This window comes from Felis catus, chromosome E3 (genome assembly GCF_018350175.1).
Source record: "Felis catus isolate Fca126 chromosome E3, F.catus_Fca126_mat1.0, whole genome shotgun sequence".
Classification (NCBI taxonomy): Eukaryota; Metazoa; Chordata; class Mammalia; order Carnivora; family Felidae; genus Felis; species Felis catus.
The window spans coordinates 26,211,970-26,237,196 of record NC_058383.1 but is presented as its reverse complement, the minus strand read 5'-3'; the positions used below and the strand labels follow the sequence as shown (position 1 = coordinate 26,237,196).

Sequence of the window (25,227 nt, the reverse complement as noted above, 5' to 3'; positions counted from 1 at the left end):
TTACATATTAACATTTATTGCAGGAAAGCCACCCATCTGCCCTTGACTCCATCGGGCACATGGCTCATAATTAAATGTGAGATGGAAGCTGACAATCTGCTTGTCACCTCCCTCTATCTAATTTCCACCTCCTGGGTGTGACTAATATTCAAAGACTGCTATTTCCTTCAGTAAGGTCCCAGGAAACAACGTATTGAGCTCGACCACAGAAATGCAGCGACCCGTTCCAGCCCTGGAAAAAAATAAACCAGGTGTATGGAGATAGTACAATGTTGCATATTCTAGGAATTTAAGAAATTATTTCAAGGGTGCCTGACAACACGTGTCTTTTCGTCATCCTTGCGGACTCGAGCCTCCCGCATCCCATCCCTAGGCTGCAAGGGATGGGGAGAACGAACAGGTTGCTCACTTTCTCTGAACCTTCAGCAACTGTCATCCTCTGGGATGTTTTAGTCCTTGGCCGCTTGGAATGCTCTCACTGGAGGGTACGACACCCTTCAACCTATCCATCTGAGCCCCTCGCAGATGTAGATGTGATTTCTAAGTCTTTGAGAATTAGCTTTGTCAGTGATCTCGGACTCCTGGCTCTGGAGTTCTCGAGCATCTTCTAGAACCGTCCCCTGCCCCGGTCTGATGGTGCTGGAAAGCTGGCGTAAAAGATGCCCCTCTCGGCTGGCAGCCCCACTGTCCGACTCTCGCCGGGCCACGTGAGGCCATCCCAGCCAAAGCAGCATCTTGTTTGTCGTTCTGTGCTCTGGCCATTAGCTTGACAAAACGCCAAGTCGCCTTCACATACATTTCACTTGAACACAAGAGATCCTTCACTTCTCTTCCTTTGTTAAAGGTACATCGTGGGGAGACAAGGAGCGAGCTCGGCTGTCTTTTTATAGCCCCTCTGCAAAGGTCAGGCTTTCTTCTGCAGCTGGAAGTGGCCCATGACACACTGTGTGCATAAAAGGGAGGGGTTATCAGCCTTGCCTTCATGTCATGGCTGTGCTGAGCACATAATCTACGTCCCTTTTCTTTGGCAAGGCCACCCCAGGGCTCACTTTCGTGTGTTTAATTTCTGACCCTGCATGAGAGGCCCCTTCCCCAACACCCCCTTTCTTTACGAGGCCTTGAACAATACTCACCTCGTTTATCCGGGATGCCCAACTGGTCCATATCCCATACGAAGTGGGTGTTCAATATGTATCACTGAAAACCCCAAACCCAAACTAGGCACAGTTTGCTGTAACCCCGTAGAGGGACCAAGAGCCAGGTGTCCAGGCATGTTCGGAGTTATTTTAACAGAACAACCCTCTTCCCACTGTGCAGCTTTTGTTTACGTGGCAGCTACCTGTGGGGGTTACTGATCATCCATTCAACATCCATCAATTCAACACACACCTATTGACCACCTACTTACTATGTGCCATCCTCTGTCCTAGGTGCTTAGAACACCTACGTGTTCCAAGTGCACTCAGGAAACAGAACAAAGACCTCAGCCCTCACTGAGCTGATATTTTCAGCCTTCTACATTACAGTGGGGACCACAGAATTTATTGTCCGAACTCGCTCTTGAGAGGGAAAACGGTTACCATGGATAAATACGTTGGACAAGAGGCATTGGCCAGGGCTGTCAGCGAGGCATGCAGTGGTTCAAGATCTTGCCTTGAAGTGGACACAGCTCAACAGTTAGGTGCTTCTATAATGGAGAGAGCATGTGCTTTGGAGGGAAGCAGCATTGGATTTGAGTCCCAGCTCAGGGACTTGGTAACGGTGTCATTGACTACTTATCCCTTCTTTCTGAGCGTCATGTGTCCTTTCCTGGGTAATAAAACTTCAGTGACGTAACACATGGGAAGCATTCATCCCACACCTGGCACATAGTAGGGGCTTAACAAATATTGGTTTCCTACCCTTAACTCAGGGCCAGCTCCCCCGACACACACACACACACACACACACACACACACACACACACACACACTTCCTAGATTTGGAAACTATTCTTTAATAGCTAAGCAATTTACTTAGATCTGCAAAAACAGACAACTTATATTCATTAAATAGCTACAGGGAAATTTCTATTGGAAGAAATGAGAATAAGATCAATGAGAAAATCTTAATAATTACCTATGTTTATTGAGGATTTACTATAAATACTAAGTAGTTTTTATGTTCGTTGTGTTCCATAATCCTTACAATCCCTGTGAACCAAGGCATGTTTCTATCAACCCATTTTAGAGAGAACGAGAGCAAGGTCTAGATCGGAGTTTACAAATGCTTTCTGTAAAGGGCCAGTAGATAAAAAACTAATGTTTGGTGGCCATACGGATTCTGTTGCAGGTGTCAAAGTCTGTCTTTCTGGAGGGAAAGCAACCATAGACCTGTAAATGAAGGACAGGGCTGTGTTTCAATAAAAACTGATGTACAATAACAGCTAGATTTAGCTCCCTGACTGTAGTTCCCTGACCCCTGACCTACAACCTCATCAGGCTAGTGAAGTGGTTCATCTGGGATTTGAACTATACTTATATATACTTGTAATTCACTGTTCTGCATCTTTGCGTAGCCCCAGTATAGTAAGTCTTAGAGATTTTTCCATATTACAACAAATAGAGCCACCTCATTCTTTTTAATGGTTGCAGGGTCATCCCCGATATGGCTGAGTCTTAAGTTGTTTGGCTGGTCCCCTCCTAACAGGTACTGAGGTGGGTTACAATCTTTTGCTGTTGTGAATAGCACTGCAGCAAACATCCCTGTACACGTGTCATTTTGCACGTGCGGAACTGTGTCTTCAGAACAGATGCTGGAGTTCCAGCCATCATATCCACATCCCTCGTGGAAGCAAGATTTGGGGGAAGGGGAAAAACAAAAGCCAGTTTTAGCTCTTTGCCCCATTCCTTAAGACGCTTTCCCAAAACCCCACCTAAGAACTTCTGCTTGTATTTTTCTGGCCCGAATATAGTCACGTGGGCCCATCCCATTGCAATGTGGAGGGAGAGAATGCAGGCTGCACAGAGCCCAACGTGGAGACTGAGGCATCAGGTAAGAGATGACAGCGGCCAATACTTGTGAAGAGGTGATAGGAATGCAGAGAAAATGGCAGGGGTTTGATTTTTTTTTAATATGATAACAACTTCCAAATACTCTCTAGCTTCACTGCCTAGAAATTAATACCAAAAGCAGCGTCTCTTTTGTAAAGTGATTTATTCTTTCTCTCATCTCTGGTCATCTAGAACAAAAAGAAGGAAAGGGGGCGGAGGGAGAAAAGGCTTCCTGCTGTTGGATTCACTCAGCAGAGAATGGACAACCTCCCACCTCCCTCACCTGAGGTGATCTCAGTCTGAGCGCCTCCCCTGGGCTCCCTTGGAAATCGGTGGACAACATGATACCCTACAGGGCTCCAAGGAGACAGGGGTGGTCCAAGCTGTCCCTCCTTGCTGTGGCTTCTTAAGATACCCTTCTCTCAGAGGGGGACAAAGTATGAAGTGTGGGGGCACCCGGATGGCTCATTCGGTGACTTTGGCTCAGGTCACGATCTTGCAGTTCATGAGTTTAAGCCACACTTCAGGCTCTGCACTGCCACAGCTTTGGGATTCTGTCTCCCCTTCTCTCTGCCCCTCCCCCACTCATGCTCGCGCACTCTCTCTCTCCCTCTCTCTCTCTCTCTCTCTCTCTCAAAATAAATAAAAATAAACTTAAAGGGGCGCCTGGGTGGCTCACTTGATTGAGCATCCAACTTTGGCTTAGGGTCATGATCTCGCAGTTTGTGGGTTCAGGCCCCACATTGGGCTCTGTGCTGACAGCTCAGCCTGGAGCCTGCTTCCAATTCTGTGTCTTCGTCTCTCTCTGCCCCTCCCCTGCTCACAATCTGTCTCTCTCTCTCTCAACAATAAATAAATATAAATAAACTTAAAAAAAAAAGTATGAAGTGTGAGGGGACTCTCAGTCTTGGCTGTCACCCAGGACACCCAGGGCACCTTTTTCCTCTCTCTCTGGAGGTATCCCCTGTCCTCCACCCATCTTTCCCTTACTCTGGGCCCTGTTTTGACTAATGGCATTTTGCAGAAAAATTGCAGATAATTTTTCTTCAGACACCGTCTCATCCCCTAACAAACACTTCACATTGTTAGCCACACCCTTCCTTATCCCCTTAATATGGAATTGCAAAATAAACCTTATTTCCATGTACTTTGATCGATACCTGTGACTTTCTATTTTCTAATTCTACGTACAAAAGCTCTCCAAATACCTCAAATATGTCCATGGTCCTGCTGAACCCTGAGTGAAGTCATTACAAAATGTTATGGATCTAAAAGGATTGGGGGAGGGGAGATCCTGGGTGGCTCAGTCGGTTAAGTGTCAGACCCTTGATCTCAGCTCAGGTCTTGATCTCAGGGTCGTGAGTGCAAGCCCCAAACTGGGCTCCATGCTAGGCAGGGAGCCTCCCTAAAAATTAATTAATTAATTAACTAATTAATAAAAAAATAAAAGGGTTGGGGGATGGTAATTCCAATGGAAGCCCTCTCTACCTGCCAAAGAAATGAATTTGAAAGCAATTCAAGGAGGTAAAATCACAGATCTTGAGATTAATTCAGTATTGAGAGTGAGGCTGGAGATACAGTCAAGGATGAATCGGGTGTCTAGTTTAGTCAACTGGGTGGCTCTTTCAACCCCAGCGGCTGCCACTCTATCTGGTACAGGGCAGATGTTAAATAAATGTTTACAAAAAAAATTTTCCACAAAGCAACCACTTCCCTTGATTTGATTTCCTTATTTCTGTCCTATATTTTGACTGTTTTCCCAGTCATTTCGCCTGAAACTCATCACTGACTCATCTTTTCTTTAGGTCCTGTGTTAGTCAGGGTTCTCCCGAGAAACAGAACCAAAAGGATCTACATATACAGAAAAAAGAGACTCATGTCTGTTAAGTCCCAAGATCTGTCGTCTGTAAGCTGGAGACCCGGGAGGGCCAGTGGTTTAGCTCGAACCTGCAAAAGACCAAAGAGCTGATGTTCCAACGCAAGTCCTGAGTCAGGAGAAGACCAATGTCCCCATCCAGCAGTCAGGGAGAAGGGGTTCCCTCCTACTTTCAGGAGAGACAGGCTTTATGTTCTATCTAGGCCTTCGACTGATTAGATGAGGCCCACCCACGTCAAGGAGAGCATCCTGCTCTACTCAGTCTACCAATTCAAATGTTAATCTCAACAAAAAAACACCCTTACAGAGACACCTAGAATCATCTTTAGCCAAATGTCTGGGCACCCTGTGGCCCAGTCAACTGAACACAAAAATTGACAAGTCCTTTCTGATTAGCCAACAATTCCCGCTCTTCTTCTGGAGAGGCGGTCTCTACACGGTCAGAGTCCTGGCAGCAAAGAGAGGCACACTCAAAAGAGGCTAATACAGGGAGTTTATGATGGGACTATTCAGAAAGGCGAGGGCAGGATAAAGGAAACTTAGACTTGAGGGCTGGTCTACAGTCCCTTAGGGCCTACATCAGTCAGAAGCAACCGTGACCTCTGGGCCTGATGGAGCAGGAAGAGAGGATGTGCCAGGTGCGATTAAAAGCACTTGACGCTTATGACTTTTAAAAAACACACAATTTGGGGGCACCTGGGTGGCTCACTCAGTTGGGTGTCCAACTCTTGATTTAGGCTTGGGTTGTGGTTCGTGGGACTGAGCCCCGTGTCCTGCTTGGGATTCTCTCTCTCTCTCCTCTCTCTCTGCCCCTCCCCTGCCCATGCTCTCTGTCTCTCTCAAAATAAATAAATAATTTTAAAAATCCACAGATTTATTGAGATATAATTCACATATCCTACAATTCACCAATTTAAGTCTCAATTCAGTGTCTTCTATCCATTCACACAGTTGTGCAACCATCCCCACGGTCTTAGAACATACTTCTTACCCCCAAAAGAACCCTGAACCCCGTAGCCATCACCTCCCAACATCTCTGTTGCCCCAAACGGAGGCAATATTAATCTACTTCCTGAATCTATTGATTTGCCTACTTTGGATGTTTCGTGTCAATGGAACCATAATTTGTGGTCCTTTGTGATTGACTTCTTCCACTTCGCATGTTGTTTTCAGGGTCATCCGTGACAACCCAGGTGCAATCATTTTACAAGTGGGGAAATTAAGGCACAGAGAGGTTAGGTAACACCCACTAAGTAGCAGAGCAAGAATCCACACCCAGGTGTTGTGAACTGTTATGCTACTCTGCCTGCAACCACAGAGCTCTCACCCAGGTCCTCACCATGCTAAACGGGAGCACTATCCTAATGTCCCCCCACTGGTGTCAGTCCTCCCTGCTGTACGTAGTCCATCCTAAACCCGCTGCCCCATTTACCTTCACTCAAGTTTTGTCTCCATCATGACCCCCAGGGCTCAGGGAACAACAGGCCTTTTTCTTCCCCAACATCCGTTCTCCCTCCTCCTGGTGAGGGAATTCTGACTTCCTTTGTGGAAACCACCCTTCCCCTACTCTTGGCCCATGTGGGTTGGGTGGAGGTGTCCCCACTCCATTTGTTTCAAGAGCAACCACGTGACTGGAGGGGCACCTGGGCAGCTCAGTCCGTTAAACAACCGACTTTGGCCTCGGTCATGATCTCATGGTTCACGAGTTCAAGCCCCACATTGGGCTCTGTGCTGACAGCTGGGAGCCTGGAGCTGCTTCAGATTCTGTGTCTCCCTCTCTCTCTGCCCCTCCCCCACTCGTGCTCTGTCTGGTCTCTCAAAAATAAATAAACATTAAAAAAAAAGCAACCATGTGTCTAAGGATGGCCAAAGAGAGCACCACAATCTCCTGGACCACAGTGATTGGCTGATGGTGAGGAGTGTGACCTGATGGGAGAAAAATGAGCCTAGAGGTGAGGGACGGGTGTGTGCTGTGGACTCTGGGAAAGCAAAGTTTTCTCTCTTCTGCAGAAGCCAGAGGAAGAGATCTTCTTTCTAGTGGCTGGAGCAGTGTTAGGAGGTGATGCATGGAAGTGTTGCAGTAATTCTGCCGCCACACGTGGGGAGGGCCCCTGGCGGGTCATTGTGAGCCTGATATCGACACTGGAAAGCAGAGAGGAGAGAGAGAAGCCAAGTATTTGGTTTGCGCTCCTGTATCAAACCATAGCTGAAGAGAACAACCTCTGGGTTTTTCATTTAGCAGAACTAATAGTTCCTTTTACAGCAGAGATGAGATGTTTTGGGTCTCTTCTAAATGTTATAAAAAAGGACTGAAGTTCATGTTCTAAAGGTTTTGTTTTTGTTTGCTCCACAGTACTTATAATAATATGCTCCCTTAAAACCAAATAATTGAGATAATTATTCATTTAGTGGCCACGTCTTATTTAAGCATGTACACTACACAGAGCATCAGCAACCAAGGGCAACAGGTGGCATCTCCACACAGTGTTTCATTGTTTCAATAAGGCCAGTTGGAAGCTAGGCATGGAAAACATCACACAAAGGCTGCTCCCCACCCCCACCCCCAGCAGAACGGGGAGCATCGCTCTTCACCATTGTTTCCACCTGATGAAGACCGTGTTTCCAGCTGTCATGGCACTGAATGGGCCGGAGAACACTGGAACTACAAGTCACATCTCAGCAGAAAACAGCGCAGGAAAGAAATGGAACAGAATGGAAATCCCGAATCAGCCTGGAAAAATAAAATGTAAAGCAGGGGAAAAGCGTCTATTCGGGGGCAGATTTAAAATCAAGCCCTTGGAATGAAACCACTGATTCTTAACCGGGCCTGCACATCAGAGCCCCTATGTGAGTTTTTAAAAGACATTTATCCCCCAGGCCAGCCGTGGAGCTCCTGCTTTGGGAAGGCTGGGTAGAACAGATGCACATTTGTTTTTAATCTCAGGGTTGACTCTGATGGAGCATGCCCAGTTAAGTGTTCCAGGATTAAGAGTTAGAAAATTCTGTATAGCCCCAGAAATGTAATCGACATTTTAAAAAAGGAAGAAAGTCGGTTAAGCGTCTAACTCTTGATTTCAGCTCAGGTCACGATCTCACTGTTCCTGAGTTGGGCTCCGTGCTGACAGCACAGAGCCAGCCTGCTGGGGATTCTCTCTCTCCCTCTCTCTCTCTCTCTGTCCCTCCCCTGCTCACAGGAGCACATGTATGCACATGGACTCTCTCTCTCTCAAAAATAAATGAATAATTTTTTTTTAAGGAAGAAAGTCACATGAAGAGAAATTCTAAAGAAACAAAACACAGCAGCAAAAAATAAAAGCATTTTGAGGAAGAAGACTTGAGACACGGCCACAGGTTAAATGTTGGCCAGGCTCATCCCGGGTTTGGGATGCAGACGCACAAGAGGACACTCAAAGGTTGACTCTCCTGCCTGACTTCATCCTTTCATCCAGAAGTTTCTGTAGAAGCCTCTTTTAGGCAAGAGGCTTGAGCAATGGAAACTTAAGTAAGGTAAAAGTGCCCCCAGTGACCACTGGGCTGAATGCTAACAGGCTCAGGAGGCAACCGCCTCAAAACATGCACGAGCCCTAGCTGACCAATGGGCTACTTCCAACTAGGCACAGGTACCAAAAAAGGAAAATTCCATACATTCCATACGTCCTCACCTCTCCTCCTTAACTCCAGCCTCCCCCCCACCCCCCACCACTGCCTCTGGACTTTGCTCCCTTGCAATGTATTCAAGAAACTTCTAGCTCTTGTATCTCCTTTGTTCTGCCTTGAGCAGAATTCTTTCACCGCCTGCACCTCAGGCCTCCACCTCATCGGGTCCCACCACAGTGTCTAGGTTGTTCATACTGAGATCAGGAAGATTGTTTGTCATTACTCGTAATTACTCGTGTCAATTCACTTTCTTCCACCTCATGCGTTCACATGGGCTTTTTTTTCTTTTAGCTAAGATTCATCTATCACACATTGGCGGAGGACCAATGAGGTGTGCGAACAGCCCTTGACTTTAATAAGGTCACAACATGTTGGACAGATGTCAGGAAGGCAGGTAGTGACCACACGATGGTAGAATAAAGTACCAGGGCAAGAAGCTCAAGTATGGAGAGATAAGAGAGGGTGTGGGGTGACGTCACTTAAGCGGTTTAGAAGGGCAAATGGCCTTCATCGCCTTCATAGGAAAAAGGGCGGATCGTACAAATGGGAGGAAGGTGTGTGTGACCAAGGTGTGTCCAGGGAGCAGCATGAACTGAAGAATAAATATTCAACACTGCCCCTTGGATACTGCTTGATGCTTGAAGCTGGTTTCTCCGTGTGGTACTCCTAGACAGAGACTAATCGTCCTGCCCTGTTTTCCTCTCTCCCTTTCCTAAAGAAGAAAATGAATCATCCTCCCTGATAAGGGATGCTCTCAAGTCAGTGGGCCAGAGCAGACTGGAACAGCCCTCCGTCTCCTGCAGTGTGCAAATGTGACAATCCATTCCCATTCAACAGCGGAGATCAGGAGGTGGGACTACTGGGGCCCGATTATCACCACACGTAGCAATGACCTCGCCTTGCTCACCAGGCGTTGTCCCTGGGACATTCTGGACTGACGAGCAGGGCAGGCTGCGCGCCCGGACTCAGAACTCGGGGCGAGGGCGCCCTCTGGTGGCCGCAGGCGGGCGCAATGAGGCCCAGGACCTTCCATTGCCCTTGGCGCGCCAGGGAGCTGATCTTCCTACACGATCCCAGATCAAAGGACCTGTCGTGTTCTGTCACAGCCCTGCAGGGCTGCCATTTCGGGAGACAGGAGTGGGAGGAAGCACGTCCCCGAAGGCAAGAGGAGCCTTTTAAACCTTTGAAAATACATTCAGCAGGAAAGCGCCTTGTGCTCTGGCAGAGCCAGAAAAGAGCAGTTTTGTGGAAAGGTTTCTTTTGTTCCTCTCTGTTGGGAAAGGTCAAGTTTTCTTCTCCTCAAATCACCGGATCAAGAAGTTTTAAGGAGGGCCTTAAGGAGGCCATGGGGTGAGGATTCAGACTTTTTATCACATTCTTACAAAGTTTGGAACCTCCAAAAAGGGGGAAGAACCCTGAGGTCTCTCCTCCTGAAATTCCATAGAACTATGTTCAAAGGTGGTCGCCTAAAGCATCAGAGGTCCCCCAATTTGGTGCTATTAATAGCCCAAACGTCCACCTGACAGAGCAAGAGAGGAAATTAGAAGGCAAGGGACCCGGTGGTTAAGTTCGAGGCTCTCCAGCACCTGCAGACTCTGTTTCCACCTCCTCCTCCATAAAAGGGGTGAGGAAAGTACCTGTTCTGAGGGGCGGTGGTGGGAATGCGGTGGGTGAAGCAGTTAGAGCAGTTCTGCAGGGTGGCAGGAGGCCAGTGTCGCGGTAGTGGTGGTGGCTTAGCGGGTCAGAGGGATGAGGTGGATCTATCCTGTCTTAGAAGGATGGCCAGCATAGGTCTCTAAAAGGAAAGCACAAACTGCAGATCAAGACACACAGTATCACTCTGCACAGGGAACACTACAAACCCAAAGGTGTACATGTATGAATAAAAGACTTATTATTATTTTTTAACATTTATTTATTTTTGAGAGAGTGTGAGCAGGGAAGGGGCAGAGGGGGAGACACAGAATCTGAAGCAGGCTCCAGGCTCTGAGCTGTCAGCACAGAGCCGGACGCAGGGCTCGAACTCATGAACAGGAGACCATGACCTGACCCAAAGTCGGATGCTTAACTGACTGAGCCACCCAGGTGCCCCTGAATAACAGATGTTTTAAAACGAGTCTGGAAAGGTACACAATGAATTTTTAATAGTGGTTACTTCTAGAGATAGGTTTGGAAACAGTGTTTTTTGTGTGTGTTTTTTAACCTATATGTAGTTTATATTGTTTCATTTCGAAGCAGCGATTTCTTTGGGAAGTGTGGGGGAGGGGGGAGAAAGAAAAAAATGTACTGTCTTATGTGACAGATTGCTAACAACTAATCACAAAGTAAGGCAAGTGGTCAGTTTCCAAAAGCAACAGTGGTCAGCAGAGAGATTTACTTGTCACTGTAAATACTTTTAGCACTGTTGGAATATTTCACCATGTGGATGTGTGCATTTTTTTTTTTTTACAAAAAGTTTTCATTTTTTAAAAATGGCAACTGAAAATTGTATTTAGTCCAGCAAAAATTTACTGAGTGTCAGGCACTGTGCTAAGCTGTGAAGGCATGGAAACGACTAACGTGGTCTCTGCCATCCAGGAGTTCACCGTCTAGTTCAGCTTCTCAAATCTAATGTGCTTAAGTGTCATGTATTGGTTAATTATTGCTGTACTTAACCAATTACCCCAAAACTCAGCAGCTGAAAACAACAAACATTATCTAACATAGTTGCTGAGAGTCAGAAACTGAGGAGTGGCTTAGCTGGCTAATTCGGAATCCGGGTCCCTCATGATGTTGCAGTCAGGATGTCAGCAGGGGCTGCATCATCTGAAGGCACGACTGGGGCTGCAGGATTCACTCCCAAGATGGCACACATACGTGACTACTGGCATGTATGTTTTCCTAAATTGAGTGATCTCAGAGAGAAAGGTGAAAGCTGCAATGTCTTTTATGAGCCAGCAGCCTTGGCAGTCACACTCCATCATTTCTACCGCTTGTTAGAAACAAGTCACTAAGTACAGCCCACATTCAAGGCAAGGGGAACAAGGCTCCACTGAACAGGGGAGTATCCAGGAATTTCTGGCCAGATTGGAAAACCACCACATCTTGTCAAAATGCAGATTCTAATTCAGAAAGTCTGGGGAGGAGCCCTAAATTCTGCATTGCTAAAGTGTTGCCAGGTGATGCCACTAGCTGTTGGTCTGTGGACCACACTTTAAACAGCAAGGGAATCCAAGACATGCAAAGAACTATAGCTCAGGTTGCCTCTTTGGAACTATCCTGCTTGCAAGAATAACATCCTTTGTCCTCCTGGCATCATCTTTGGATGGTGTCCAATTTTGAAATCACATTTTCCCTGAAAGGTCAGAGCAGTAAAGTAAGGGAAAGACAAGATTACCTTGTTAATACACGAGGACAATCTGTAATGGAATTATAAACAATCCCGGGAGGATTCAGAAAATCTCTCTGGTCTTGTTCTGGAAGCTCTCAGAAGCATAAAACATCAGCCATCAGTTCTGAAGCAGGTGCTAAACAAACGGCAGCAAATCTGGGCTTTTAATAAGTATTGTACAAAATGTCTTTATATGACTAAGACTCCTGACTGCAATACTTACAGAATTAGCTTTGATATGGGAGGGCAAGAAACAGCAAGAGCATCTCAGAAGATTGAGGCTTCTACAGGCTACAGAAGGGTGGCACGTTAAGGAAATCGTTCCCCCATTCAACAGACTGGATTGAAATTGGCTTTCAAATACGGCATAAAACTATATATAACTATAAATCGTCTATTTTTTATTGCTATGATTCACATTCCATAAAATTCACCATTTTAAAGTGTACAATTCAGCAGTTTTTAAAAATTTGTTCACAAGGTTGTACAGCCACCACCACCAGCTAATTCTAGAACATTCATCACCCCAAAAAGAAACTGTATCCAAAAGCAATTGGTCCTCGTGTCCCGCCATTCTTTACAACCCTAGGCAACCACTAGGTTATTTTCTGTCACTATGGATTTGCCTCTGCTGAACATTTTCATATACACAGAATCCTACAATCTTAGCCTTTTGTGTCTGGCTTCCTTCACTTAGCATTTTTTTTTTTTTAATTGTGGTAAGCTATACATAACATCATTTAAACATTTTAAGTTTTTATTTATTTATTTTGAGAGACAGTGCAAATGGGAGGGGCACAGAGAGGGGGGGAGAGAGAGAGAGAGAGAGAGAGAGAATGAATCCCAAGCAGGATCCACAGTGTCAGCACAGAGCACGATGTGGGGCTTGAAATCATCAACTGTGAGATCATGACCTGAGCCAAAGTCATGAGTCGGACACTTAAGTGACTGAACCACCCAGGCATCCCTATCATTTAACCATTTTTATGTGTAGAGGTCAGTGTCAGTAAGTACATTCACACCACCGTCTGCCTTCACTATTTTCCTCTTTCCATTCTGAAACTTTGTACCCAACCATCATGTTTTGAAGGGTTTTTATGACCAGTTTATATTCTATCGTATGGATAGGCTACATGTTGCTCATCTACTCATCAGCTGGTGAACATTTGGATTGTTTCCACTTTTTGGCTATTATGAATAACGTTGCCACAATCATTCGTGAATATGTATTTGTTTGAATATATGCTGTCATTTCTTTGGGGTTTATACCTAGGAGAGGCGTCACCGTGTCACATGGTAACTCCGTATTTAACTGTCTGAGGAACTGCCAGACTGTTTTCCAAAGGGGGCTGCACCACTTCACGTGTCCATTGCAGTGTGTGCAGATCCAATTCCTCTACACCCTTGCCGACACGTTATTTTCCACTATTTGAGCAGCGCCACACTACCCACTGGCCACACTAGTGGTATCTCATTGTGGTTTTCCCTATGACTAATGATCTTACACCTCTTTTCAAATGCTAGTGGCCTGTGTCTTCTTTAAAGATGCATCTATTCAAATCCTTTGCCTATTTTTAATTGGGCTCTTATCGTTGAGTTCTTAAAGCGTTCTTTATATAGTCTAAATACAAATCCCTTATCCGATCTATGATTTGCAAACATTCTTGCTCATTCTGTGGGTTGTCTTTTACCTTCTTGATAGTATTCTTTGAAAGCACCAAAGTTTTTATTTTGATTAAGTCCAATCTATCTGTTTTTTTCTTTTGTTGCTTTATGCTTTTGGCATCCTATGCAGAAAACTAATCTAATCCAAAGTCACACAGATTTACTCTTATGTCTTCTTCTATGTGTTTTAGCATTACCATTTAGATTTTTAATCCATTTGAGTTCATTTTTATATATATACTGTGAAGCAGGGGTCCAAACTCATTCTTTTGCATGTTTGTTAATCATCAGCAAGAAGCAGAGAGAATGGCCTTTTAAACATTAAAATAAATAAATAGATAAAAGGGGTGCCTTTTTATCTGGCTCAGTGGCTGGGTGGCTCAGTCAGTTGAGCATCCAACTTCAGCTCAGGTCATGATCTCATAGTTCATGGGGCTCAAGCCCCATGCTGGGCTTTGCACTGATAGCTCAGAGCCTGTTTTGGATTCTCTGTCTCCTTCTCTCTCTGCCCCTCCCCCACTTGTGCTCTCTCTCAAAAATAAACATTAAAAAAATTTTAAAAAGAGAATGGCCTTGAGTTTCTTGGTAGCGTCTTTTTTTTTTTTTTTTTTTTTTTTTTCCTTTTGGCTGGAAGATTTGGAGTTTTATAGCAAATCATATGGTATGGACCCAGAACCCAGGAGCCTAGCCTGGCCCAGTAGCATCTTTTCAATAAATCTATACTGAATTTTGCTGCGAAGCATATAGTCTTGAATTCTTACATTACTGGTTATGTGAAAATGACTTCTAACAAGGGAGAGCTATTTCTTCATTCAATCCCAGTGAAGACTATCTAGTGATCACCTATTATGGGTCAATGATTAAAACAAAGATTCCTGCCCTACAGAGAGCTTACACTCTTGCAGGGAGAAACAGACAAAAATAAATAACTAAATACATCATGTAATATGTCAGAAGGCGGTAAGTGTTGTGGGGAAAAACTGCAAGAGCTGAGCAAGTGGGATGAGCCAAGCAGTAGGGTGGGGTTTGCAGTTCTGGAAAAGGTGGTCAGGGAGGGCCTCCTTTAAAAGGTGACATCAGTAGGGCACCTGGGTGGCTCAGCTGGTTAAAAGGCGACATCAAGCAAAAATCCAAGAGCTGGTGAGGATCTGGCCATGCAGATATACAGGAAGGAGCATTGCAGGCAGAAAGAGAAGCCACTGCAAATGCCCTAGGACAAGACGGTGCCTGGTATTCTGAGAAATGGCAAGGAGGCCAGTGTGGCCGGAGCAGACTGAGGAAGGAGGAAGTGGCCAGAGGACCAGATCATGCGGGTTCTTAGAGACCATTTTAGGGACTTTGACTTTTGTGCTGAGGAAAGTGGGATAAACCACTGCGGGGGGGGGGGGGGAGGACGGGGGGCAGGTTCCGAGCTGAGCAACAGTAACAAGGTCTGGCTTCTGGTTCAAAGGATCACTCTGGCTGCTGGGTTGAGAATGGATTGTGGGAGGCCAGGCAGGGCAGGAAGAATAGTTAGGAGGCTTCTGAAATAACCCAGCTGAGATGAGGGTGGTTGGGCCCTGAGTGGCAGCAGCTGAGGCAGCAAAAAGGATTTGGTAGAGTCTGCAGGATGTCCTGACTGACTGGATGGGGGTGTGATAAAAGCAGGTGTCAAAGGTGACTGCAGAGATTTTTGGCCTGAGGACCAGAAGGATGGAGCGGCTATTAACTGTGATAAGGAAGGCCACTGGGGCGTCAGGATGGTGGGGTGGGGGTCGAGGAGTTCTGCTTGGGGCACATGGAACTTGAGATTCTCTCTGACTTCCAAATGGAGGGGACCGGCTGGCAGGTGGATATTTGAAGATGAGAAAGCTGGACTGAAACAGGAATGTGAAGGAATCAACCACAAGGCAGGATGAGATACCAAGAAAAAGATGACAGACAGAACAGGGCCAAGAACCACAGCCTGGGACCCTCTGGCACTGAAAAATCCAGAGAAGAGGAACAACAGCTAAGGAGGCCACTGGAAACAATGGAGACAATGACAGTCTTCCATTTAACGATGGATTTGACAGCCTTGCTTTGTCAATCTTCAACACCCTCATGTTTTAAATTACCTTTGGTTAGAAGTAAATTCAAATTTTTTTCCCCTTAAAGATTTCTGTTATTTTCTTAATGATTCATTCTTGATGTTTAAAAAAAAAAAAATAACTATGCCCCAAACAAGCAGCAGTTTCGTCTGTTACTAACTGGAACAGACCTGGCCAACAGTCAGCCTTCTGGTGTAAGGTGGCACAGGAGAAAAAAAAAAATCATCACTAGAGACTTTTATTAATGAAAAAAAAAAAAAAAACCTCTTGCAGTTTATTAACAAAATTCATATAATGACAATTGCACATTTCCTTTTCTGCCAATGCCCCTTGTTTAATTACTACCCTTTTTTACAGACAGAAAAGTGGACATACTTTAAAACCTTTCTGATAAATATATTGCCACGCGGCATCCGGCCTGGATAACGTTCTTCAAAACAGCATATGCTGGAGCCTGTTGAAAACGACAATAAGCAAACAAAAGAAACATGTTCTACGTTCACTTGTAGCAGTAAGATATGGCCTGAAATGGCAGGGCTGCAGCTCTCTGGATAAGATCTAAACATTTCTTTTAATTCAAAAGGTTGGGAAGCTTCCACTATTGCCAGAAAATCTGAATCATCTGGTTTCTCATCGGGAAGAGGAAAGAAGCTGCTAGGGGGAAATGATGAGAAAGGAAGCAAGAAATAAGACTTCCCATTGGGAGCAATGCTTTTGCCTGACTTTTTATCAAAGCACAGTATTGGTTTGCTATCTTTGGTGGTCACTATGAAATCTATTTTTCTGGAAACAAAAATTTTCCCGCCCTTTAATCTTCCAAATAAGGTGCCCGGGGCAGCACAAGCAAATAGTAAAGAGAGGTCCCCTACCAGCTGTGCGTCATGTTCAAGGCCTATGTCATGGTGCTCGAGCTCTTCATCCCGAAATTTCCTTATCACCTGGTTAAATACAAAGAAATCAAAGAAAATCAAAAGAAATCTGTTGTCCTATCTTCTAGAGGCTAAAGCCTCATTCTACCGTCTAAGATAGGGGTAGGCAAAGTTTTTCCTATAAAGGGCGAAAAAGTCAGTTCTTCAAGCTCCGCTGGCTGTATGGGCCTCTCCACAACTACTCAACTCCACCAATGTTCGGGGGACAGCAGCCACAGACACATTAAAGAATGGGCATGACTGTGTTGCAACAAAACTTAATTTACAGAAACAGGTGGTTGGCCCCAGGCCAGGGTTTACCAACCCCCAATTTACACTTGAAAAAAAATTAAACTGTTCCCTTATTTGTAATAGAAAATTACATGAAGATATCTATTGGTTAATTTATTTAAGCTGAAGTATTTGTGCTCACAGCATTGGCTCAGAATCTATCAATGATCCAGAAGTGGAGAGAATACAGTTGTGGGCTCAGGAGACATGACATGGCTTCTGGTCCCAGTTCTGCCCGAGCATGTGACCAGGGCACATGACTTGAGCTTTCTGTTTCTCTTGCCTATAGAATGAGGCACTCACCTAGGTTTCTAAGGCCATGTCATTCCCCAACTTGCTATTTTTTTTCCTTTCCACCAAGTTGCTTACCTACCCTTTTCGCCCTTATTGGCCTATTTCCAGAGTATATTCAAATACCTGAAGAAGTTCCTCATATTTTTCAGGATCCTCCTCCATCAACGTCCTGATCTGGTTGTTGTAGTGATGTGCTATAGACTCTTCCACAGCCACAGTGCAGGCCATTGCTCCCTCCTTCCCAAGCAGGGCGGTTCCTGCACCTGGAATTGTCAAATCCAGCAGAGAAAAGGATGGGACAGACACTACACCGGTGCGGGAGATCATGTCAGGTCAGGGTTCATCAACCGGAGCACTACAGGCTCTAGGGCTCAGTAATTCCTTGTTGTGGGGGCCATCCTGTGCACTGGAGGATACTTTAGCAGCGTCCCTGGCCTCTACCCACTAGACGCCAGAAACACCCCTGGTTGTGACAACCAAAAATGTCTCCAGACACTGCCAAGCATTCTTAGGAGCAACCTGCCCCCAGTGAAAATTGCTGTTTTAGGTGGTACCAGGTCACACTGTCAAATCCTGAATCACAGAGTAAGAATGCTATTCTCTTTTCCATGTTCTTTTTAACCCTCTGATTATGGCAAGAAGAAAGTCCTCATCTGGGGTGAGTACATCTTTATTTCTTTCCCAACATTTACTCTTCTCCCTTTTTAAGAGTGAGCAGGTCTGGGAATGCAAATTGGTGCAGCCGCTCTGGAAAGCAGTGTGGAGGTTCCTCAGAAAATTAAAAATAGACCTACCCTATGACCCAGCAATAGCATTGCTAGGAATTTATCCAAGGGATACAGGAGTACTGATGCATAGGGCCACTTGTACCCCAATGTTCATAGCAGCACTCTCAACAATAGCCAAATTATGGAAAGAGCCTGATGTCCATCAGCTGATGAATGGATAAAGAAATTGTGGTTTATATACACAATGGAATATTACGTGGCAATGAGAAAAAATGAAATATGGCCTTTTGTAGCAACGTGGATGGAACTGGAGAGTGTGATGCTAAGTGAAATAAGCCATACAGAGAAAGACAGATACCATATGGTTTCACTCTTATGTGGACCCTGAGAAATTAACAGGAACCCATGGGGGAGGGGAAGGAAAAAAAAAAACAGGTTAGAGTGGGAGAGAGCCAAAGCATAAGAGACTCTTAAAAACTGAGAACAAACTGAGGGTTGATGGGGGGTGGGAGGGAGGAGAGGGTGGGTGATGGGTATTGAGGAGGGCACCTTTTGGGATGAGCACTGGGTGTTGTATGGAAACTAATTTGTCAATAAATTTCATATAAAAAAAAAAAAAGAGTGAGCAGGTCTTAGAACCTTTGTCAGGGAACATCATCGGGCTACAACTGAATTGCTCTAGCTTTTTGCCTCCTCCGATGTGTTTGTTTTTACTGTACTTTCTATTTATAAAACCACTGATTTAAATCCATAAATATTTAAATAAATTTAAGCCAAAAAAGAAAAAGTCAATTTAACTTTAAGAAATATTAAGTCAACAAAAAGGTTGTAAGAGGACACAGAAAGAACTGTGGATTCAGTACTTTAACGATGTAATCGCCCCAGATCCCTAAGCTCAAGCAAGCTCTTCTGGACACATACCCAGTGCAAACCCCACCACGTTCCAGAAGGGCATCAGAATGGTGGGCCGCACCCTAAATGCAACCATCAACTCGTTGAACTTTTTCAAGTGGTCCTTTTCTTGATCCCACATTTTCTGTAAGAAAAACATAAAAATAAATGCAAGCATTACTCAGAGACCACCTGCTACATGCCAAGGAAGCTCCATGCCCTGTCCTTGTGGGAGACAGGAAGCACAAGGGAGATGGAGGAAGAATGAGAACCGCTATTTCTCCCCTTCCCCTTCAATCACCCAAGGAAAAAGCGAAGCATCGGACTAAAAAGCATCTTGGATATGGAGAAGAGAGTGCCAGCAAACCAGGAGAAGAGCCATTATCTCCATTCCAGGTTAGCGGGCCATGAACCATGGCTCCAGAAGTTCTGAGACCTGCATGTGCCTTTTGTGTTTTAATGTTTTTTTTTTTTTTTTTGAGAGAGAGACAGACAGACAGAATGTGAGCAGGGGAGGGGCAGAGAGAGAGGGAGACACAGAATCTAAAGCAGGCTCCAGGCTCTGAGCTGTCAGCACAGAGCCCGATGCAGGACTCGAACTCACAAACTGCGAGATCATGACCTGAGCCGAAGTCAGATGCTTAACTGACTGAGCCACCCAGGTGCCCTAACACATGCCTCTTTAAGGACAAGGTCCACACTAAAGAGAAATGAGATGCTGAGCCCACTCCGCAATTAGGAGGGCAGAGAATCACCGATTGTGTAATTTCCTTCTAGAATACTAGAAGTATCATTTACATCAAAGGATTAAGTGGGCAAAACAAAAGAGCTAACACTTAGCTGGCACGTCCTAAGTGCCAGGTGCTATCAAACAGATTTATGAAGGCAATTCATTTAATTTGCACTAATTGTCATTATCCCCATTACACAGATAAAGTGAGGCACAGAGAGGTTAAGTAACTTGCCCAAGGGCTCACAGCAGGCAATTTAACTTGTGCTGAGTGTCTATTACATGCCAGACATGGTGTTAGCTGCTCTATGCCAGCTCATTTATTCCTCACGAAAACCCAATGAGGTAGGTATTATCAGCTCATTTTGCAAATGTGGAAATAGAGACCCAGAGAGGTCATGTAACTTCCCCAAGGTCACAGAAGTAGGAGGTGGAAGAAAGCTGGAATGTGAATCTGTGTCTTTGTGACTACAGAGCCCAGGCCCCTCCCTCTGCCTCTCAGTATAAAATATAAAATATCTCCACTGGGAACAGGATCACAACCTCTCAGCAACTGGTGCTTTTACCTCATGTGATGATTCTCAAACATTTTTAATTGCCCACCCCACAGTGAAATTTTAATACTTCAGATATACCATATATCTGTTTATGTACTATATGTCTCTACTTGATACATACAAATAATAATATACTTTTCCCTCCCCTGACCCCACCTTAGTAACCAATTTTTGTTCTCTTGGGGACAGTACCTCCCTTGACAGTGCATGACATAATGTGATTCATGACTTGAAGGCCTTTGGATCCCCACGCTATTCAGTGAGGCCAGCCTGAGAGGGATAACGGAGCACCCACCTGAATGACTGGCCCGACACTTGTCCGACCCAGGACGGCCATCTGCCCTGCGTAGATTCGGTTCGCTCCATATTCACCTGCATGATCCACCCGGATTATTCGATCCATAGCTGCCCAATTGATATTGTCTAAGGTCATTCCTGAACTGTAAAATCTGACACTGATTCTTCTTCCATAAGCTGCAATGCAAATGTTTATTCTTCATTACTTTCGGGTAAAACAGATGTTTCCTTTTACAGACAGAAGAAAGGGGTACCTTGGAACTAAGGTCACAGATGACTTCCTCGTAGGAAGGATATCCCCATAAATGTATTCTGTTAAACCTGCAGTTTTGTTACTTTAAAATTTTTTTTTTAATTTTTTTTTTTTAACGTTCATTCATCATTGAGAGACACAGAGACACAGAGCATGAACAGGGGAGGGGCCGAGAATGGAGAGACACAGAATCTGAAGCAGGCTCCAGGCTCCGAGCTGTCAGCACAGAGCCCGACACGGGGCTCGAACTCACAAACTGCGAGATCATGACCTGAGCCGAAGTTGGATGCTTAACCGACTGAGCCACCCAGGCGCCCCATAGTTTTTTTACTTTTTTAAAGTAGGCTCCATGCCCAACATGGGGCTTGAACTCAGATCAAGAGTTGCATGCTCTACTGACTGAGCCAGCCAGCCCCCACCCCCTTTTAAAAGTGAATTAATTACCAACACTTAAAACATAGAGTTTACCTAAAGATCTGATTCTTCTGGCTTCATGTTAAACATATAAAGATCTGGAAATACTGAGCCTATCTTTTCATCAGGCAGTGACAAAGACAGGCTCAGTATTTAACGTGGCAGTGACCTCTAGATGAGCATGCTTCTCCAGTTCACCTCCCCTCAGGCCTCTTCGTTCCCAATGCTGGCTGCACAAGAGCTCCTAGGGAGCTGTCAAAACCATGGATGCTCTTCCCCAGTCAATCCCCGGGGTGGGGAGAGGAAGCAGCCATATTTTTAAAAAGTTCTGTGCAGCCAAGGTTGAGAACCATAGATTTAAGTTCTCTCAAAACACACATGGACGTTGGATTTTGAGAGCAGAGCCTTACATCTTGAGTTTCATCTCCTTATGGTACATCATCAGTTCAACTGAACTCTTGTCTTCAAAATGTAAATTCCTCAAGATAGATTAAATTTTGTCTTTAAAAAAAATCTCCTAAGAGGGGTGCCTGGGTGGCTCAGTCAGTTAACCATCTGACTCTTGGTTTCGGCTCAGGTCATGATCTCATGGTTTGTGGGATCTCATGCATTGGAATTTTTGGGATTTTTTCTCTCCCTCCCTGCCTCTCCGCCACTCACATTCTCTTTTTCTCTCTCAAAATAAATGAAATAAACTTAAAAAAGATCTCCTAATCATTAACGCCTTGATTGTATTCTCTGAGCCTTGCATTAAGGCATCCCCAAAGTTTTTTCCCTTAAGAGCCTTCCAATGTGTTGTTATGTGTATAAGATGTTATCAGCTCTTTTTGTAGATATGAAAATGCAGACCCCATGGACGCAGCTGTCATGTGAACTTTGACTTGTACTGGTATCATCTTGAGATGTGTCTTAAGGCTCTTATGCGTGACTACCATATCTTTAACACATACTTCTATTCATTTAGGCTAACTTCAACGCCCTGAAAATGTGTGCAAAACTTCACTTTTTTTAATTAAAAAAGGTTTGAGTGCTTTGGACACAGGTGATGGGGTAGGTCTGCTGAAATCTGAGTGATTCTGTATTCTGGGGTTTTAAATGCTTCACTAAACAAAGGAGGAAGGATATGGGGGTCTGAGGCCTGGTGACCCAGCTCTAATCCACTCTTCTGCAGGACCTGCTCCATCTCACTGTGCCTGCTTGACTCAAGAAATTGGATGGAGTCCAGGAACTGGACACCAAAAACTAGATGGAGTGCAAGTTCTGCTGAGTGTAATGTACCACTCGGATCTGTGCCATCAGACAGTGGGTCACTGTGGTCCAGTTTTTGTGATTTCTTACTATTTTATCATTATTTTAAAAAATTTATTTATTTTGAGAGAGAGAGAGAGAGAGAGAGAGAGAGCAGGGGAGGGGCAGAGAGCGAATCCCAAGCAAGCTCTGCACGGCCAGTGCAGAGCCCGACATGCGGCTCAAACTCACAAACCGTGAGATCATGACCTGAGCTGAAATCAGGAATCAGATGCTTAACTGAGACACCCAGGTGCCCCCATGACCATGTTCTCGTATGGAGAACAATGTGACACATTTGACAAAGTCAGGGTTGCCTGTCCAAAGTTTTCTCCTCCAGGTCCAAGGACTGATGCTCCCATGAATCTTACCTCCTTACAGAAATAGGACTCCTAGGAATTGGAATTGAAAATATGAGTTGGCTCTACTTCTCAAGATAATCTTGTTTCCTTGTTCTTTCATTTGTTACTCACATCCCAAAACATGTTAATAGGAAAGAACTTACAGCCCAGGACTCGTTTTTTAAAAACACATTTCACGAGAAATAGCAAGGGGCTGAGTACACAGGATGAGTGTAGACACACAGCTGACTTCTGATGGGCAGGACTGTATTTGTACTAAAAACATACCTCACAGTTCCCCAGCGCTGCACTTTTCCAGGCTCAGGCACCTAATAAATGATTTTTTGTGGGGTGTGTGGAGGATTGGGTTGTATTATTTGCCATTTTTATCTTTTCACAATCTCTGTAAGGTGTCTTTAAAAAGTATGGGATGAACCATAGAAGGAGCACAGAGCTAGAGCCAGAAACTGTGTCCTGTTTTTTGTTTTTTTTTTTAAGTTTACTTATTTATTTTGAGGGAGAGCAAGCGAGTAGGGGAGGGGCACAGAGAGAATTGCAAGCAGGCTCCACACCAGCAGAGCTGAGCCTGACATGGGGCTCGAACCCACGAACCATGTGAGATCATGACCTGAACCAAAACCAATAGTTGGACGCTTAACCAACTGAGCCACCAAGGCACCGTATACATGTCCTATTCTCTAACACTAACCTTGGACAAATCAGAATTGCCATTTCTTACATATAAAATTGGCAATAATCAGGTTTTTTCCTTTTTAAGGAAACCTACAATAGTAACACTTTGCTTACTGAATTATCATGAAGATAAAATGAGATACAGTAAGCAAAGTAACTTTATAAGTGATAAAGAATGATTTTTATTGTTATGCTCATTGGCTCAACAAAGGAGCATTAAAAGTCATGTTTAAAAATCCTGAGTTTTGCCTGCATTGTCACACACTTTAAAATTGCGAAAAATAAAGTTGAGGCCCTGTGCTAGAAGCTCTCAAATGTATCATTTTAAGTTAGCGCTTTCCCACAGTGTGAAAAATCTAATAATGATGGTACCTAGGAGATTTAAAGTAGTATACAGGAAGATCTTAAGTGGCTTATGAATGCATTTAATAACACCCACGTAGTTAAGAGTTACTCTCTTTTAAATTCTTTTGCAATCCCTTTGATTTCATCAAGGAGAATGTCTCAGTTTACAAATACCTTCCTAATACTTGCTAATCTTCTTTTTACCCCCACCCAGAAAGACTGTTCGGGGTTCAAGTCTTGGTAGGCAATAGTATCTAATACAATGTACTTTTTGTTTTTAACCCATTCATTTTTTGATTACTCTATTTGGGCCAGGCAATACTTGGTTTTCCGTCTTCACCATAAGAACTTAGCTTCCGTGAAATTATTTAATTTAAAAATGGAACACACTGACGTGCTCAGTCGGTTGAGCATCCTGACTCTGGCTCAGATTATGATCTCTCCGGTTGGTGAGTTGGAGCCCCACCACATCCGGCTCACTGCCGTGAGACTGTCAGCTCAGAGCCCGCTACGGATCCTCTGTCCTCTTCTCTCTGTCCCTCCCCCGATTGTGCTCTCCTCCCCCCATAAAAATAAATATTTTTAAAAGATGGAACACGGTTATAGAAAAAACACATTTGGTAATCAAAAGTACAAGTGGTACTGCTAAAAGATAAAAATCTTCAGGTGGTATACGAACGACTTAACTTTCAGAAAACGACTTCACAATTTTCTGAGGCAGCTCTGATGAAAAGAGGACAGGAGAAGGACCCAGGATCCTAACTCATCTCCCTAGTCCAAACTCTATGCCCCTTCCACTACCCAGGTGCTTCTCAAACTTTCTAGTACATGCAAGACATTCGAAAGTCTAGCTAAACTACAGACAATGCGACCCTGTAAGTCAGGAGTGGGACCTGCACTTCTAACAAGCCCACGCGGCAGGTCGCGCCACTACTTTGCCTAGCAGGGCTCCTAAAGATGGCTATGATGACGCCCATAGACACTGAACTTGCAAGGTCTCCCTCCACCTGTCCTCAGCCTGGAATGCCGACGACACCGGCAGTGACGTCCCGTCAGAGGTGTACAGTTATGTCATTCCCCCGCGTGCCAACTGCGAGCGGACACTCCAGGGCACCCCAGCCGAAAACCACACCCTCCCGCCCCACATTCCCCCAGAGCACCACAAACTCCGCCCTTCCTGTCAGCGGTCCGAGTTTCCCATTTCGCAGTCGCGCGCCGTCGCAGTCCTATGACGTCCACGACGTCTGCCCCGTGACCTCTCTGGCCCAAGTCACAGGCGAAAATTCCCTGGTTCGGCGGTTTAGCGCGCTTATGCGGTCGCGCTGGTTCTTTACCTGGGAGAGGCCGCAGGGCGCCCGTGCGCAGCCGCCACAGGGAGCGAACCGCCGCCGCCCCCGCACAGCTCATTGCTGTGACAAGGTAACCGCTGCCCTGAGCGCAACGGCCAAAAGTGCGCTCAGCGCAGACTGATGACGCATCGCAGACGTAAGACAGACACTGCCCGCCCTGGCAGCGGTGGGAACGCCCCC

General features: G+C 45.1%; 1 protein-coding gene across 4 annotated transcripts; it reads right to left on the bottom strand.

Moving 5' to 3' along the window:
- COQ7 (coenzyme Q7, hydroxylase) lies at nt 1-25,227 on the bottom strand. 4 transcript variants are annotated; one of them, XR_006591072.1, is made up of 9 exons: nt 25,033-25,227; nt 20,364-20,542; nt 18,812-18,926; nt 17,286-17,425; nt 16,539-16,607; nt 16,045-16,123; nt 11,942-12,071; nt 10,203-10,360; nt 1-2,372 (listed from the first exon to the last, which is right to left on the bottom strand). XR_006591072.1 is itself a non-coding variant. In XM_019820909.3 (7 exons), the coding sequence occupies exons 1-6, from the start codon at nt 25,103-25,105 to the stop codon at nt 16,046-16,048; spliced, it is 654 nt and encodes a 217-aa protein (XP_019676468.2). In that variant the 5' UTR covers nt 25,106-25,227; the 3' UTR covers nt 1-2,372; nt 16,045. The 4 variants fall into 4 exon arrangements, 3 of the variants coding, with proteins under 3 accessions (XP_019676468.2, XP_019676467.2, XP_003998847.2); XM_019820909.3 differs by lacking the exons at nt 10,203-10,360; nt 11,942-12,071; XM_019820908.3 differs by lacking the exons at nt 1-2,372; nt 11,942-12,071 and having other exon boundaries at nt 10,108-10,360.

Bases quoted from the DNA above. Each gene is read 5' to 3' on its own strand.
- COQ7 (XM_019820909.3), bottom strand. From the start codon at position 25,105: ATGAGCTGTGCGGGGGCGGCGGCGGTTCGCTCCCTGTGGCGGCTGCGC. The intron at 18,927-20,363 runs GTGGGTGCTCCG...TTTTTCTTACAG, and splicing joins GTGTCGGGCCAGTCATTCAG to AAAATGTGGGATCAAGAAAA. The intron at 17,426-18,811 runs GTATGTGTCCAG...TGACAATTCCAG, and splicing joins CGTGGTGGGGTTTGCACTGG to GTGCAGGAACCGCCCTGCTT.